Raw genomic sequence first — 18711 nt, 5'->3', positions numbered from 1 at the left:
GGATGGACCTAGAGACTGTCATACAGAGTGAAGTAAGTCAGAAAGAGAAAAACAAATACTGTATGCTAACACACATAGGTGGAATCTAAAAAAAAAAAAAAAAAGGTTCTGAAGAACCTAGGGGCAGGACAGGAATAAAGACACAGTCATAAGGAATGGACTTGAGGACATGGGGAAGGGGAAGGGGAAGCTGGGACGAAGTGAGAGAGTGGCATGGACATATACACACTACCAAATGTAAAATAGATAGCTAGTGGGAAGCAGCCGCATAGCACAGGGAGATCAGCTGGGTGCTTTGTGACCACCTAGCGGGGTGGGATAGGGAGGGTGGGAGGGAGACGCAAGAGGGAGGGGATATGGGGATATATGTATATGTATAGCTGATTCACTTTGTTATAAAGCAGAAACTAACATACCATTGTAAAGCAATTATACTCCAATAAAGGTGTTAAAAGAAAAAGAATTTTAAAAAAATGACATATACATTTTTTCAACAGAAAACTAAAATTAAGGACCGACATGAGGAAGTTGTATAATGCCAAAGGGAGACAGAGAGGAAAGAGACATTTATTGAGTGCCCATCACATGCCAAGGATTGTGCCAGGAGGGGCTTCCCCATACAAACAGTGGTGAATTCAGCTGACCATGATTCACCTTCAGTCATATAATTAATGGGAATTTATTGAAAAAAAAATCTCCTTGGATCCTTTTCTCTTATTGTTGCTTCCTACTTGGAAATGAACATTTATAACCTGCTGGAGGTGAAACTCACCAAGTAGTTGAATAGGATGTGAGAGGTCTGAGCAGGAAAGTCTCCGATATTCAGGAGAAGTTTGCGCAGCATGTACATTAACTCATCCTGAAAGAACAACAGAATTTCTAGGTCTCATTCAGCTGCCATGCTGTAGGAAATAAAATTAACTTCTTGAAAAGCAAGGTGGGGGGATTTTTCTAACTTTTGCCCACATGTTGATTTCCCTTATGTTCAGCATTTTAATATAGTATGTGTGATACTTGTTAAATAGCATTTAAGCCAACTGTAACATCGTCTCCTAGAAGCTAATACATGAAATTACTAAGCAATAGTCAAATTTTTAAATAAAAATTTAGACTGTGTCTATAGATCACAGGCAAATCACAGGAAAGCTGTACATTGAGTCATCTCTATTTGCTGTGTCTTCCAGGTGTGATGGAAATGTGAGGAGGCTCTATCTTAAGAAACCATTAAACAAACTAGGTTTATTGAACTTCATAGTTCTGCTTCCTACGTTTCAAGTCAAAGAGATAAAGCTGGGCCAAGAGAGGATAAATGGAGGTGTTTATAATTAACCTTCTTTTCAGAAACTTAATCTTCCAGTGAACAGGACCATAACACAGAAATGAAGAAATAATTTGTAATCATCAGTGTATTTTGCCATTGCTCAGAAAATGACTTTTATTTGGCATAATCTTCTCACAGGGTGACCTGATAAATTAGATTTTTTGATTAATGGAGAGTTTCAACATATTCTAATAATACTACCTGCACCACATACTACCAGCCAGTCAGAATTCAGTAAATGTACCGAACACTGAAAACATTAAACTGAATTTAATCTTTGTTTAAAAGACTGAGAATCTTTCAGTATCTTAGGGTCATTACTAGCAATGTACCATATACACATGGAGACATCAGTTAATGGAGAAATTCAAAAGAAAACAGCCAAGTTTAGTTTGTTCATCATTATCATCATCCAAAGTACTTCTCGGCTATGTGTCAGAGGACACCAATGTTGCATGCATGTCACTGTAAAGTCCACTGCTTGTTTTTAACCATGTTCACACACATAGCTACATAGCTACACTGTAAAGAAAGAGGAATTTACTTGTCTATTGCTGATGGTCAGTTTTTCCAGGAAATGTCGAAGAACTGTTGATGGATCTTCAATTAGACAATTCCATAAGACTTGCTGGGCCACAGCACTCACTTTAGAAGAGAAAGGAAATTGAATATTCATCTTAAATGGAGATAAATCTATTAGATAAAGTATTCAAATAATTTACTAAACTTTAATAGGTCTCTCTCAAGTTTTGCCTTACAGAGGTTCTGTGGACTCTTTTTCTATTGAAAGGCAGGTATCTGTTCTTTTTGTTGTTGTTTCTGAACATTTTAGCCTATAAGGAAAATGTGACAAAAGAGTATAGGATGCCCTTTAAATATTAGCATTGTTTTTGTTAAAAATGCATTTGTGATATACAATGGAATATCATTTAGCCATAAAAAAGGAAATCCTCCCATTTGTGACAATATGGATGGACTTTGAGGATGTTATGCAAAGTGAAAGAAGTCAGACAGAGAAAGAAAAATGTATGATCTCACTTACATGTGGAATCTAAGAAAACACCAAACTCATAGATACATAGGACAGATTGGTTACCAGAGGTGGGGGGGTGGGTACTGGGGGGAGGGAAGGTGGTCAAAGGTTACAAACTTACAGTTATAAGATAAATAAATCCTGGGGATGTAACGTACAGCATGGTGACTATCGTTAACAATACTGTATTGTATACTTGAAAGCTGTTAAGACAATAGTTATTAAAAGTCCTCATCAGGACTTCCCTGGTGGCACAGTGGTTAAGAATCCTCCTGCCAGTGCAGGGGACATGGGTTCGATCCCTGCTCCAGGAAGACCTCACATGCCGTGAAGCAACTAAGGCCGAGCGCCACAGCTACTGAGTTTGCACTCTAGAGCCCACGGGCCACAACTACTGAGCCCGTATGCCACAACTACTGAAGCCCACGCACCTAGAGCTTGTGCTCCACAAGAGAAGCCACCGCAATTAGATGTCCGTGCACCACAATGAAGAATAGCCCCCGCTCGCCGCAACTAGAGAAAGCCCCGCATGCAGCCACGAAGACCCAAAGCAGCCAAAAATTAAAAAAAAAAAAAAAAGTTCCCATCATAAAATAAATTGTAGCTATGTATGGTGATGGATGTTAACTAAACTTATTGTGGTAATCATTTTGTAATGCATACATATAGCAAATGTTTACGTTGTATACCTAAAACTAACACAATGTTATATGTCAATTACATTTTAATAAAAAAAGAGTACATTTATGAATCTTTGTTTTAGAAATTACCCTAATGTTAACAGTGATATTTATTAAAGTCCCACTTCATTGTTTATTGTATGGAGAAATTTCTAAAGTAATTATTTGGTTTAGAAAATATGCTTTGTTTAGAATGCACATGAATTAGACGTGACCTTTTATTGTTCACATGAATGTTTTAAGTAATAACTCCCACAGCAAGATGACATAGTTGAGCCAGTAACAGTTAGGGTTCCCGCTTCTATTGAGGGTGTCCTAGGAATAAATAATTATTCCTAATGTGAAAGAAAGTGCTACTTCTTTGGGAAAAGTGGTCAGGCTAAGATTGCCTGGAAGTGCCCAGGCTAAGAAAGCAGGTGGGTAAAAGTGAGTAGTGGGTAAGCATTAGATGATCTTCAGTTTAAATGGTTTAGTTTAGTTTTCTAAACTAGGAATATAGAGTTTAGTATAAATTTATTTTTCAGCCTCTATTTAAAATAAATTATACCAATTTTTTTTTGGCTTCAGAAGCTAACCATCCAATTAAAATTGAGCTATATAAATAATTTAACAAGAGATTTGTAAATATAAGCTTTAGCTTTCATGTATCTTTATAAATAATTAAAATAGATGTGGGTTTTTGTTAAGTTGAAATTGGTTGCAAAACTATCTTTATAACACTATTTTTATTCTAATTGCTAAGTACGGCAGTTTAATGCTTAAAACATGAGAAATACAGAAAAAGACAAAGAGGAGAATAAGACTGATAAGTCTACCAACCACCAAAACAACTATAAACATTTTGGAGTATATTCTTTCATATACACGAAATATATATTTACATGTATCTTTAAATAATATCATATAGAAAATACTCTCTGGTACTCACATTTTTAATTATCAATAAATTGAACACTTTTAAGTTAATATTTTTCTAATGTGCACAGAAAGCTGTCATATGGAGGTACCATGATTAACTAATTGCCTATTGTTGGACATTTAAACTCTTTTGAAATATTTGTTATTTTAAAAATGTACAAGGTACAGCATTCTCTGTAAACCTTAATTCACCCCTCATTACTGCCTTAGGAAATTGCTAGATACCAAAATCTGTGTCAAAGGGTGTACACACTTTTAAGGCTTATGGTGCATACCGTGAAACTGTTTCAGAGTGCTTGCATTAAATTTTTACTGCCATCAGCAAGGTGTGAGGATAATCTTTTCTCTGAATCTTTACCAGCTATGCATAATTTCTTTTGAAATAATCCTTGCAATTTTTTATATGAAATGTAAGATTTCACTGTTGTTGTAAACAACAGTGTTATTTACAGATTTAATTGGCTGTTAAAGTGTGTTTATATCCTTTGTCCATTTCTCTACTGGGGTATAAAAAAGTCATTATTGGGTTATAAAGGTTTTTTTAAAAAAAAAAATAACATCAAGAATATTAACCTGTTACCTGTGACAAATGTAACTCGTCTTTACCCCTAGTTTATCATTTCATTTTTCAATTATTTTCTTTACTTATGACCTCTGGAAAGGAAATCAAGTGAGAAAGATGGCATTAATGATGTCAAGCCAATGGCTAAGATTTCTAAGGTGGCCAAAAGCACTATTTGATTTCTACGTGGCCAAATGAGGGTTGGTCTGTTCTCCAGTCCTAAACAACGCTCCTGGAAAAAAACTGCCTATCTGAAGTGCAATATCTTGGTCATAAAGTTTGTGGGAGGAAAAGGTGGAGAAACTGGTAGTGTTAGTTCAGCGTACTACAAATCTGTCATTATAGCATGTCCATAAAACAACTCCACACGTGGCCAGTGGTTCACGTCTTCGAGGGCACCCTACTGTGCCTTATCAGATGAACGCCTCCAGTATTTATTAGAGTTACTGACGGTTCTGACCAGTCACAACTGTACCTGCTACTCCATCTTCCCGCACCTCACCGTCCTCCATCAGATGGACAATGGGGAGCACTGCTGCACAGATGCATGCCGGGAACACAGCCTGAGGGGGCTGAGGCACGTGGGGGCTGGGCGTGTGTTCGGCGGCGTGTTCCTCATCTGAAGAGGGAGACAGAATCGGCGTGCTTTTCTCAGTTCAAGACCTACTTATGGAACATTTTTTTTTTTTCTGTGCAGATATCTAGTTGTGCCAGCATCATCTGTTGGAAAGACGATTCTTTCCCCCATTGAAGTTTCATGGCACCCTTTTCAAACTTGAAATCAACATACATGTAACGGTTTACTTCCGGTTCCAATCTAGTCCGTTGATGTGTCTATCAACCCTCAAGTCCATACTGCACAATCTTGGTTACTGCAGCTCTGAAGTCAATTTTGAAATGGGGAAATTAAGTTTTCCAACTTTGCTCTTCATTTCCAAGATTACTGTGCCTATGCAAGGGTGTGGAACAATTGGAACCCTTATGCTTTTTGGTCGGAATGTAAAACGATGCAGACACTTTTGAAAATAGCTTGGCAGTTTTCCTCACAGAACTTATACATAATGGTTCATAAGAGTGTAATTCATAATAACCAAAGGGTGGAAACAACCCAAAAGTCCACTCTAACTCGTGAATGGATAAACAAAATGTGGCGTATCCATATAATGGAACATTACCTTGTAATAAGAAGGAATGAAGAAGTGATACATGTGGCAGCATGGATCGACCTTGAAAGTATGCTGAGTGAAAGGACCCAGTCACAAAAGGCCACATATTATATGATTCCATTCATATGAGATGTGCAGAATAGGCAAATCCATAGAAATAGAAAGTAGATTATTTCTTGTCAGGGGTTGGGGGGAGTGATGGATGAGGCGTGACTACTAATGGGTATAGGGTCTCTTTTGGGGATAATGAAAATATCCTAAAATTAAGTAGGGTTGATGGTTGCACACTCTACAAATATACTAACAACCACTGTATTATGCACTTCAAAAGGGTGAATTTTAGTATGTGAATTATATCTCAATAAAGGTGTTAGAAAAAATATAGATATGCCTTGGGCTGCTGTGATTAATTAGCATTGGTCATTTTCGAAGTTTTCCAGGGTTGTGCAGTGAAGGGTTGAGAACCACTGGTTTTTGTACAACTTTTTGATGACTTTATAAATTGTGATGAAATCTGTATAATCATGAAGGAGCGAGTCCCCAGACAGTTATTTATCATTAGAGAATCATAGCTTTTAAATTCTTAGAACTGAAGAGTATCACATTTCTCCCCCAGAATCAGATTTTATTACAGGACTGGCACGAGCTTTGTTCTTCCTTTGATAAATTATTCCAGAACAGAATCCTAAAGCATCCTACTGAGTCTTAGCTATGCACTGGAATCACCTGAGAAGATTTTAAAAACAGTGAGGTGCTTGAGTCCCACCCTTAGAGATTCTGATTTGGTCTTGGGTGTGACCTGAGCATTTTTAAAAGCTCCCTGGTTGATTGTAATGTGTAGCCAGTGTTGAAAACTGTTAACTGCCTAGAATGATGTTTTATTGAACCCTCAGCAATATGATGACATGTAATGTAATTAAAATAGAACCAACTTATCAAGGACATTTGCTGGATTAAATCAACAGTTTTTTTTAGAATACCACTCATCTAATATACATTTGTAAACTTTAAGATCATGAGACAGGTTATTTAATGAAGACAGTGTAATGAAGTGAGATAATCATATCAAATAAAAATTATTTCAAAACACACAAGTCATGAGGAATAAAGGACACATTTGTAAGAGGACACACCTTCAGCACTGACGGCTGAACGCACTGACCAGACTGACCCTCGGCGGAAGGAATAATTCCTGTGGGAAGTGCTGGAGGTACAGGATGGGCTCACAGACAGTCGACGGGATGCCAGATTGGTGACTTCTTCTACTGGCAAAGAAAATGGGGAACGTGAACTTTGGTTTTGTAACAAAAAAGTTATCATCACTATTATAGTTGTACTTACATCAAAGTGTATATAGCTCTCAAAGCATAAGGCTTAAGTAATTTAGAATGTACTTTGGTGAGGAAAAAACACCTACAGAAAGGGAGACAGAAAATTCCTCCCAAAGATTTCACAAAAGTGGGGCAGAGAATCACTGAATTTAGAATGGTTCAGAAATCATTTTTCTGATATCAATCAAAAAACTGTCTGCACTTGTGAAGGCTGAAAGTAGTTAATGGACTAACCCCATTTTTAATGATGAAAGATTGATTGCGTATGTTTTAGCACACACTCTGGATTCAGCTGTTGCCTGAATCATAGTCACTGCTTGGTCCATTATCATATTAGTTCATTCAATGGGGCTAATGTCCTCCTCTGTAAACAAGCCAGCTCTATACATTTAGAAAAAGACAACTTTTTTCTCTTTCTTTAGATAGTGTCAGGAGGTAAGAGAAAGAGATAGAGGGAGCATATCACTTCATGTCACATAAAATCGTCAATGTTTATTTCAAAGCAAGCCCTTTTCCTTTTGTGTGACTCAGCCCCCCTGCCCCCAAAGAAGTTCAGTGTGTAGAGGGCACCTTCTTCTTCTGGCTCTGAGTTGGGTGTGCAGGTGGGCTCATAGCAAGCCTCCTGGGTGATGGGGATGGCGGTGATGAGGCTGGCTTCTCGACCAAGACGTTTCTTCTCTTCCTCCTGTTGCAAGTTCTTTAAGATGTGTTCTGCCCTTTGATGGGAGCGGGACACAGCCCGGGCTGAAAAGGATTTCTACGGAGACATGAAGGCAAGTTTATTTACTAGCAACTCTTCTGCAAGGTCACATGTATAAAGAGTGTTCTACTGAATGACACAGATGTGGTACTTTGTTTTCAGGAAATGTTAGGGCATCCGTGATCTAGTTTCATGGAGATTTATTTGTTTGCTTCTTTTTCTACCAAGTTTCCAGGCTGTGTACAACTAAGACATTCTTTTTCATTCCATCTGGATAATTCTTCAAGGATGTTTGTAATTTTGGGAAAGAAAAAATGTTATTTTACCTAATCTTATTTTAGGTTAAATATCAATGATCCACTCTTTAAACACATCGAATAAACATTTTTAATGCTCTGTTTCCTTCCAAAAGTTCTTGAACTGGTTTTAAATGAAGGACATTTACTTCATAAGGTTAATAAAAGAGAAAGTCAGAACCATGGGAAGGAGGAGGAAAGATCTCTTTCATGTAAAACAATTAATTATGTGATTTATTTCATTTTTGTATCTTAAGTATCTACCACACTGCAAATACTTAATATTTAGAAATATTAATGTTAAATAATAATAAATATAAATAATAGAAAATACAATGCCACACTGTAAATACTTAACTATATTTATAGAAACAAAGCTACTGAATGGAAATTATGAGAGTTGGTAGTGTTACTATGGTTGAATGTAAAATCTGACCCTGTTTATCAGCAGCAAAAGCATAACAGATAAGAAACAATAAAGGAGGAAAGATTCACTTTGCAAAGGGGCCATTCTATTTTTGCCTTAATCATGATGCTTATGCTGAGATAAATTCCAAGAGCTCTGGGGATGAAGTCATTGGTCTCAAAGCAGGGAAGTGATCACTGACATTCTTCACTACCAATTTGAAGTAATGTCTATGTATAGTAGAAATTCTACATCTTTGTTGGCCAGTGGTCACATAGGATTAAAGAGACAAGGGGTGTTGGTCACTCCTCTAAAGGACGGCAGTCATCGAAGCTCCCTTTATGCAGGGTCTTAACATAAGACTAAAGGTTTCCAATAGTGGATGACATAACAGCAATTAAGGGCATTTGATGGGCCACATGGCAATTCATTTTCAGAGCCAGGGGTTAAGCTGGTTTATTATAATAAGATAAGGGAAAGATAACTGGATATAGAATTAGGGGCTTTGGATTGAAATTCACTGTGAAATTGGGAAGAGAATGTACTTGACTCAAATGAATCTATCACATGTATGAGAAAAACACCAAGGATCTTTATACCAGTGGTTCAGATGCTGGAGGGAAGAACCAAGCGTGCCTTTGTCTTTGGCACAAAATCATCAGATATGAAGGTAGTGTATGCAGAAGAATTAAAATAAAAATATTCTGATGGGTAAAGAGTTCAAACAAACAGTTCAAAGAAAACTACAAATGCCTAGAAAATATATGTATGACATGCAACAATGTTCAACCTCACTTCAAATATTCAACCAACTTTTTAAAGATGTGTGAATAAAAAAGCCAATAACTTTGTTTTTTGTCATTCAATGTGGCATTAAAAAATAATACTAGTTAATTTGAATAAAGAAGACATTTTCCTATTGTGTTATATAAGGGTAAAATGGTACAATCATCCTGGGGATATTTTGTGAGATATAAAAGAAATCTTTAATATTCACATACCAATTGCCCTAAATCCTGTGGGAAATTATGCAAGGAAATAATCATGAATTTGTGTATAGAGATGTGTTCTTTTTCTATATTTGCTTTATTTTCCAAATTTTCTACATTATCTTGTAATTTAGGAAAATGCTATGTAACAGGTGAAAAAGGCATATTTTGAAGATTCATTTTTTCAAAAGGCACATATTCTTGGTTCTTGTTTATAAATAGACTGGGTTCTAAACTTAACTGTTTATAAACTATATTACATAGAGCAGTAATGTATTAGAATAGCATAAGACCTGAGCTCTCAGAGTGATGTTTCTGATGATGATACTGATAATCAATAAGGTAAACAACGGACTAAGGTCCAAACAAGGACAGCAAGAGCAGGCAACTCAGTTCTTTTTCTTATTCATCCAGAGTCAATCTCATTAACTTTTGGGTAGCTTATGTAGGTTAAATGATGAACTGTTTGTTTTATAATAAAGAGAGGCAAAAGCACTACCTTTGGCTAAGAAATCAATGCCAAATGCTTTTAGTAGCTTTTATTATAAGGTGGCTGCTTCTATGATTACAGAACTAAACTGTTTTGGCTTTTGGAGGTCTGCAAATGCTCACCCCAGATGTTAGTTCCTTCTATCTCACAAGAACTAAAGGCCTTTTGTGGTTGATTTTCTGTGCTGTTATTACATTCTTATGACAACTGTCTCACACATCCACTGTTCTCTCTTACATGTATACCATGGAGGCTGAAGATATTAGAAAGAAAGTGCCTGTTACTCACAGACTGGTCTTCATTAATGGGGTCCTGGACACTCCCGCTGCACTGAGGGACCCAAGGGGGGTCAAACATCGGGACAGATGGCATTCCAAGCACTGGGGAGGGCAGGGTGAAGTTTATACTGGGAGGCGGGATCTGTTAGTTGATATCAGAAGAATGAAGTGAGTAAGATGGAAAATAAGCTAGAATGAGTCTGAAGCAAAATTATGACATAATCTTTTAGAGCACAGGATGTTATAAGGCACATGAAGAACGTCTCTGGGCCTCAGTTTACTCATTAATAAAATGAAGGGTTTCAACTGTATGATCTCTATTTGTGTTAAACACCCCATCCTCCAAAGAACATCTGTGTTTATATAGCAAAATGTATGGAAGATTACACCCCAAACTTCTATGTGCTTACCTCTGGGGATGGTGCTGAAATCTTGAGGTTTATAGAAAGTTGATTTTCTTACTCTACATTCTTATGTTTCAATTTGTTTTAAGGACAAGAATTCACTCACATATGAGTTAGGTTTACTTATGTAATCAGAGAGGGGAAAAAAAGAAGCATCTCTTGGAACATACACTGTGGATTTGAGGTTCAAGGACTGAAATGAACCTTGGGCTGGGTTTGCTAATCTAATACCCATGTGGGATGTATCCCTCACCTTAAAAATCTGCTGTGCTCCCTCCTCCATCCGGGGCCAGACCTGATAGCGAAACCTCCAAAGCGTGTGGAACTTAAGGACAGCGTTCAGCCGCTGCACGGTCTCGGGGTGGTGGAACTCTGATGTCAGCATATCAGACACGGCCTCGGGGACTTTCACCGCACACAACAGGAACATGGCCGCTAAAGACAGTCAACAATTCATCAGCTACACATCTCTTAATTTTGCATGATTCCTGGGGATAGGGAGAAGGGGGAAACTGCTTCTGTCTCTTGAAAATGACTACTGAGCTATAGAGCCAGGCCACCAGCACTGGCAAAAGCAAAGCCTGTTTCAGCACCTGGAAAGCAGACTTCATCCTTTGTGCCTCCCACAGTCTTCCAATATCTGATGCGAGGGCAGTGACAGCACGACATTTCAGTAGAAAAACTCATTCTAAGCAAAGTTTCCTTTGGCTCACAGTGAAAAGTGAATGCCAGAGGAAGCAAATGAAGAAAGGAAATTACATGCTGAAATATCCTTTTTAGGAAATGGCTAGAGTCATCTCAGAGTAACCCTAGGACAGTACATAAAAATGTCCGTTTAAAACTGTCTCAGTTCCATTAGTTATATTAAAAATAACATTCATCATCCGGTGAGTGGGTGCCACTGGGAAACTCTGAGGGCGCGGAAGTGGCTGACGTGTGGTGGCTTGAGGAAAGGAAGACGAGGGCCAAAAAGAGCCTGCCGTGTGGCTGTGGCTGACGTGTGGCGGCTTGAGGAAAGGAAGACAAGGGCCAAAAAGAGCCTGCCGTGTGGCTGAAAGGGTCTTGGTGCTCTGTCCAGGTGTCACGCCTGAGCCAAGTAGGTGGGAGAGCCGAGTTCAGGACACTGGACCACCAGAGACCTCCCGGCCCCACGTAATATCAAACGGCGAAAGCTCTCCCAGAGATCTAAATCTCAACATTAAGACCCAGCTCCACTCGATGACCAGCAAGCTACAGTGCTGGACACCCTATGCCAAACAACTAGCAAGACAGGAACAAAACACCACCCATTAGCAGAGAGGCTGCCTAAAATCATAATGAGTTCACAGACATCCCAAAACACACCACCAGATGCGGTCCTTCCCACCAGAAAGACAAGATCCAGCCTCATCCACCAGAACACAGGCACCAGTCCCCTCCACCAGGAAGCCTACACAACCCACTGAACCAACCTTACCCATGGTGGGCAGACACCAAAAACAACGGGAACTACGAACCTGCAGGCTGCAAAAAGGAGATGCCAAATACAGTAGGTTAAGCAAAATGAGAAGACAGAGAAACACACAGCAGATGAAGGAGCAAGGTAAAAACCCACCAGACCAAACAAATGAAGAGGAATTAGGCAGTCTACCTGAAAAAGAATTCAGAGTAATGATAATAAAGATGATCCAGAATCTTGGAAATAGAATGGAGAAAATACAAGAAACGTTTAACAAGGACCTAGAAGAACTAAAGAGCAAACAAACAATGATGAACAACACAATAAATGAAATTAAAAATTCTCTAGAAGCAATCAATAGCAGAATAACTGAAGCAGAGGAACGGATAAGTGACCAAGAAGATAAAATAACTACTGCAGAGCAGAATAAAGAAAAATGAATGAAAAGAATTGAGGAGAGTCTCAGAGACCTCTGGGACAACATTAAACGCAACAACATTCGAATTATAGGGGTCACAGAAGAAGAAGAGAAAAAGAAAGGGACTGAGAAAATATTTAAAGAAATTATAGTTGAAAACTTCCATAATATGGGAAAGGAAATAGTCACTCAAGTCCAGGAAGGGCAGAGAGTCCCATATAGGATAAATCCAAGGAGAAACACACCAAGACACATATTAATCAAACTATCAAAAATTAAATACAAAGAAAAAATATTAAAAGCAGCAAGGGAAAAACAACAAATAACATACAAGGGAATCCCCATAAGGTTAACAGCTGATCTTTCAGCAGTAACTCTGCAAGCCAGAAGAGAGTGGCAGGACATATTTAAAGTGATGAAAGGGAAAAACCTACAACCAAGATCACTCTACCCAGCAAGGATCTCATTCAGATTTGACAGAGAAATTAAAACCTTTACAGACAAGCAAAAGCTAAGAGAATTCAGCACTACCAAACAAGCTTTACAACAAATGCTAAAGGAACTTCCTAGCAGGGAACACAAGAGAAGGAAAAGACCTAAAAAAACAAACCCAAAACAATTAAGAAAATGGTAATAAGAACAAACATATCAATAACTACCTTAAATGTAAATGGATTAAATGCTCCAACCAAAACACACAGACTGGCTGAATGGATACAAAAACAAGACCTGTATATATGCTGTCTACAAGAGGCCCACTTCAGACCTAGGGACACATACAGACTGAAAGTGAGGGGATGGAAAAAGTTATTCCATGCAAATGGAAATCAAAAGAAAGCTGGAGTAGCAATTCTCATATCAGACAAAATACACTTTAAAACTGTTACAAGAGACAAAGAAGGACACTACATAATGATCAAGGGGTCAATCCAAGAAGAAGATATAACAATTGTACACATTTATGCATCCAACATAGGAGCACCACAATACATAAGGCAAATGCTAACAGCCATAAAAGGGGAAATCGACAGTACCACAATCATAGTAGGGGACTTTAACACCTCACTTTCACCAATGGACACATCATCCAAAATGAAAATAAATAAGGAAGCACAAGCTTTAAATGATACATTAAGCAAGATGGACTTAATTGATATTTATAGGACATTCCATCCAAAAACAATAGAATACACTTTCTTCTCAAGTGCTCATGGAACATTCTCCAGAATAAATCATATCTTGGGTCAAAAGCAAGCCTTGGTAAATATAAGAAAACTGAAATCGTATCACATATCTTTTCTGACCACAATGCTATGAGACTAGATATCAATTACAGGAAAAAATCTGTAAAAAATACAAAGACATGGAGGCTGCTACTAAATACTAAATACACTACTGAATAACCAAGATATCACTGAAGAAATCAAAGAGGAAATCAAAAAACACCTAGAAGCAAATGACAATGAAAACATGATGACCCAAAACCTATGGGATGCAGCAAAAGCAGTTCTAAGAGGGAAGTTTACAGCAATACAATCCTACCTCAAGAAACAAGAAACATCTCAAATAAACAACCTAACCTTACACCTAAAGCAGTTAGAGAAAGAAGAACAAAAAAAAACCCCCAAAGTTAGCAGAAGGAAAGAAATCATAAAGATCAGATAAGAAATAAATGAAAAAGAAATGAAGGAAATGATAGCAAAGATCAATAAAACTAAAAGCTGGTTCTTTGAGAAGATAAGCAAAATTGATAAACCATTAGCCAGACTCATCAAGAAAAAAAGGGAGAAGACTCAAATCAATAGAATTAGAAATGAAAAAGGAGAAGTAACAACTGACACTGCAGAAATACAAAGGATCATGAGAGATTATTACAAGCAACTCTATGCCAATAAAAAGGATAAGCTGGAAGAAAGGGACAAATTCTTAGAAAAGCACAACCTTCCGAGACTGAACCAGGAAGAAACAGAAAATATAAACAGACCAATCACAAGCACTGAAATTGAGACTGTGATTAAAAACCTTCCAACAAACAAAAGCGCAGGATCAGATGGCTTGTCAGGCGAATTCTATCAAACATTTAGAGAAGAGCTAACACCTATTCTTCTCAAACTCTTCCAAATATATAGCAGAGGGAGGAACACTCCCAGGCTCATTCTACGAGGCCACCATCACCCTGCTACCAAAACCAGACAAAGATGTCACAAAAATAGAAAACTACAGGCCAATATCATTGATGAACATAGATGCAAGAATCCTCAACAAAATACTAGCAAACAGAATCCAACAGCACATTAAAAGGATCATACACCATGATCAAGTGGGGTTTATCCCAGGAATGCAAGGATTCTTCAATATATGCAAATCAATCCATGTGATAAATCATATTTACAAACTGAAGGAGAAAAAAACATATGATCATCTCAATAGATGCAGAAAAAGCTTTTCACAAAATTCAACACCCATTTATGATAAAAACCCTCCAAAAAGTAGGCATAGATAGAACTTACCCCAACATAATAAAGGCCATATATGACAAACCCACAGCCACCATTGTTCTCAATGGTGAAAAACTGAAACCATTTCCACTAAGATCAGGAACAAGACAAGGTTGTCCACTCTCACCACTATTATTCAACATAGTTTTGGAAGTTTTAGCTATAGCAGAGAAGAAAAAGAAATAAAAGGAATCCAAATTGGAAAAGAAGAAGTAAAGCTGTCACTGTTTGCAGATGACATGATACTATATGTATAGAATCCTAAAAAGACTACCAGGAAACTACTAGAGCTAATCAATGAATGTGGCAAAGTAGCAGGATACAAAATTAATGCACAGAAATCTCTTGCATTCCTATACACTAATGATGAAAAATTTGAAAGAGAAATTAAGGAAACACTCCCATTTACCACTGCAACAACAACAACAAAAAATACCTGGGAATAAATCTACCTAAGGAGACAAAAGACCTGTATGCAGGAAATTATAAGACACTGATGAAAGAAATTAAAGATGATACAAACAGAGGGAGAGATATACCATGTTCTTGGATTGGAAGAATCAACATTGTGAAAATGACTACACTACCCAAAGCAATCTATAGATTCAATGCAATCCCTATCAAACTACCAATGGCATTTTTCAGAGAACTAGAAAAAAAAAATGACCATTTGTATGGAAACACAAAAGATCCCGAATAGTCAAAGCAATCTTGAGAAAGAAAAATGGAGCTGGAGGAATCAGGCTCCCTGACTTCAGACTATACTACAAAAGTACAGTAATGAAGACAGTATGGTACTTGTACAAAAACAGAAATATAGATCAATGGAACAGGATAGAAAGCCCAGAGATAAACCCACGCACATATGGTCACCTTATCTTTGATGAAGGAGGCAAGAATATACAATGGAGAAAAGACAGTCTCTTCAATAAGTGGTGCTGGGAAAACTGGACAGCTACATGTAAAAGAATGAAATTAGAACACTCCCTAACACCATATGCAAAAATAAACTCAAAATGGATTAAAGACCTAAATGTAAGGCCAGACACTATAAAACTCTTAGAGGAAAACATAGGCAGAACACTCTATGACATAACTCACAGCAAGATCTTTTTTTACCCACCTCCTAGAGAAATGGAAATAAAAACAAAAATAAACAAATCGGACCTAATGAAACTTCAAGCTTTTGCACAGCAAAGGAAACCATAAAAAAGATGAAAAAACAACCCTCAGAATGGGAGAAAATATTTGTAAACGAACCAACTGACAAAGGATTAATCTCCAAAATATACATGCAGCTCATGCAGCTCAACTGCAAAAAAACAAACAACCCAATCCAAAAATGGGCAGAAGATCTAAATAGACATTTCTCCAAAGAAGATATACAGATTGCCAACAGACACATGAAAGGATGCTCAACATCACTAATCATTAGAGAAGTGCAAATCAAAACTACAATGAGGTATCACCTCACACCAGTCAGAATGGCCATCATCAAAAATCTACAAACAATAAATGCTGGAGAGGGTGTGGAGAAAAGGGAACCCTCTTGCACTGTTGGTGGGAATGTAAACTGATACAGCCACTATGGCGGTTCCTTAAAAAACTAAAGATAGAAATACCATACGACCCAGCAATCCCACTAATGGGCATATACCCTGAGAAAACCATAATTCAAAAAGAGTCATGTACGACAATGTTCATTGCAGCTCTATTTCCAATAGCCAGGGCATGGAAGCAACCTAAGTGTCCATCAACAGATGAATGGATAAAGAAGATGTGGCACATATATACAATGGAATATTACTCCGTCATAAGAAGAAACGAAATTGAGTTATTTGTAGTAAGGCGGATGGACCTAGAGTCTGTCATACAGAGTGAAGTAAATCAGAAAGAGAATAAGAAATACCGTATGCTAACACATATATATGGAATCTAAAAAAAAAAAACTGGTTCTGAGAACCTAGGGGCAGGACAGGAATAAAGACGCAGACATAGAGAATGGACTTGAGGGCACAGGGAGGGGGAACGTTAAGCTCGGACGAAGTGAGAGATTGGCATGGACATATACACACTACCAAATGTAAAATAGATAGCTAGTGGGAAGCAGCTGCATAGCACAGGGAGATCAGCTCGGTGCTTTGTGACCACCTAGAGGGGTGGGGTAGGGAAGGTGGGAGGGAAACACAAGAGGGAGGAGATATGGGGATATATGGATACGTATAGCTGATTCAATTTGTTATACAGCAGCAACTAAAACAACATTGTAAAGCAATTATAGTCCAATAAAGATGTTAAAAAATTTTTAAATAATAAAAATAACATTCATAAGGTAGACTCTATTAGAAACATCTACCCTTCCAAGAGGTAGAAGAGACTGAGAAACCAAACGAGATTTCATGAACCATTGTTGTTTTTTAATTTGGGGAAAGCCAAATATGAATAAGAGAAAGATCAATGCTATGATAAGTTACGAAGTCAATGAATAATGAGGAAAAGAAATACACTCTGTAGTGTAGATGGAGGAGCCAGTGTTGATCATAAAAATATAATTTAAAAACTCTCTTGTACTTTTTCCCAGATCCTCAAAACATGCTCAGGCAATTGTTAGAACAACTGGGGTTGAATCCCAGCTCTGAAACTTCTCTCCTATTGATCTTGGCCAATCCTCTTAACTTCTTAACCTTTGTTTCTCTATTGGTAAAATGTCAATGATGATGAGGATGAGGATGAGGATGCTGTTGATAGCTGCCTCCAAATTTGTTGTTAGAATAAAATAATGTATGAGAAAGTGCCTTGTGACATGAAAAGTACTACAGAATTCTAAATCATATTTTATTTTTTAGAGGCAACGTGGTATATGGAAAGGGCAGCTATTTGTAGTCAAAAGATCTGGGTTTGATTTCCTGGCTCTGCTAATTCTGAGCTGTGTGCACTTGGTTAAAAGTCCTTTCAACCCCAAGACGGGAATAAAGACACAGACCTACTAGAGAATGGACTTGAGGGTATGGGGAGGGGGATGGGTAAGCTGGGACAAAGTGAGAGAGTGGCATGGACATATATACACTACCAAATGTAAAATAGATAGCTAGCAGGAAGCAGCCGCATAGCACAGGGAGATCAGCTCGGTGGTTTGTGACCACCTAGAGGGGTGGGATAGAGAGGGTGGGAGGGAGGGAGATGCAAGAGGGAAGAGATATGGGAACATATGTATATGTATAACTGATTCACTTTGTTATAAAGCAGAAACTAACACACCATTGTAAAGCAATTATACTCCAATAAAGATGTTAAAAAAAAAAAAGTCCTTTCAACCTTCTGAGTTGGATTTTGCTCATTTATAAAATCACTGTTATGAGGATCAAGTAAGACAGTGTGTATGATATAGTTTTATAACAAATGTGAGCTACTGTCATCAGTAGCTTTTGATAATCTGTTTCTTAATCCTACCACCTCCTTAAATTTCCACTTTTTATCCTTTCTTTACTTTTCTTTAAAGTGTACTCTGTCTCAATTTTTAAACACCATCGTCACTCTCTAAGTCATTGCAGTTGGAGTTCTACCTCAATCTCTTTACTGAAATTAGTTTTCTTGTAATGCTCACTAATCAGCAGATCCAGTGGTATTTTTACAGCATTCCTTTTCTTCCAGTTTTTAACACTTTCATAACAATCTCCTTGAAAATGATCTTCCTCTACTTCCATGGTTTGAGATTACTTAAGTTCTACTTTTCTGGTCGTTTTTCTGGGTTTTGCTGGTCAGCTCTTCTTCCTGTCCTTTGAA

General features: G+C 37.6%; 1 protein-coding gene across 3 annotated transcripts in view; it reads right to left on the bottom strand.

Moving 5' to 3' along the window:
* The window catches only part of UNC80 (unc-80 homolog, NALCN channel complex subunit), a 237618-nt gene that overhangs the window by 63705 nt on the left and 155202 nt on the right, over nucleotides 1-18711 (bottom strand). For 2 of the 3 annotated variants that reach the window (XM_082467395.1, XM_082467397.1), the window contains 7 exons: nucleotides 10828-11009; nucleotides 10181-10312; nucleotides 7582-7768; nucleotides 6814-6945; nucleotides 4990-5133; nucleotides 1866-1966; nucleotides 773-859 (listed from right to left, as the gene is read on the bottom strand). In XM_082467395.1, coding sequence (XP_082323521.1) covers nucleotides 773-859; nucleotides 1866-1966; nucleotides 4990-5133; nucleotides 6814-6945; nucleotides 7582-7768; nucleotides 10181-10312; nucleotides 10828-11009 — 965 coding nt within the window. The remainder of the gene's footprint in view (nucleotides 1-772; nucleotides 860-1865; nucleotides 1967-4989; nucleotides 5134-6813; nucleotides 6946-7581; nucleotides 7769-10180; nucleotides 10313-10827; nucleotides 11010-18711) is intronic. The other variant, XM_082467396.1, reaches the window with a different exon arrangement.

The sequence above is a fragment of the Balaenoptera physalus genome (genome assembly GCF_965194825.1).
Source record: "Balaenoptera physalus genome assembly, chromosome: 6".
In the NCBI taxonomy this organism is placed as follows: domain Eukaryota; kingdom Metazoa; phylum Chordata; class Mammalia; order Artiodactyla; family Balaenopteridae; genus Balaenoptera; species Balaenoptera physalus.
Note: the sequence above shows the minus strand (reverse complement) of the source record. Positions and strands in the feature narration are given on the sequence as shown.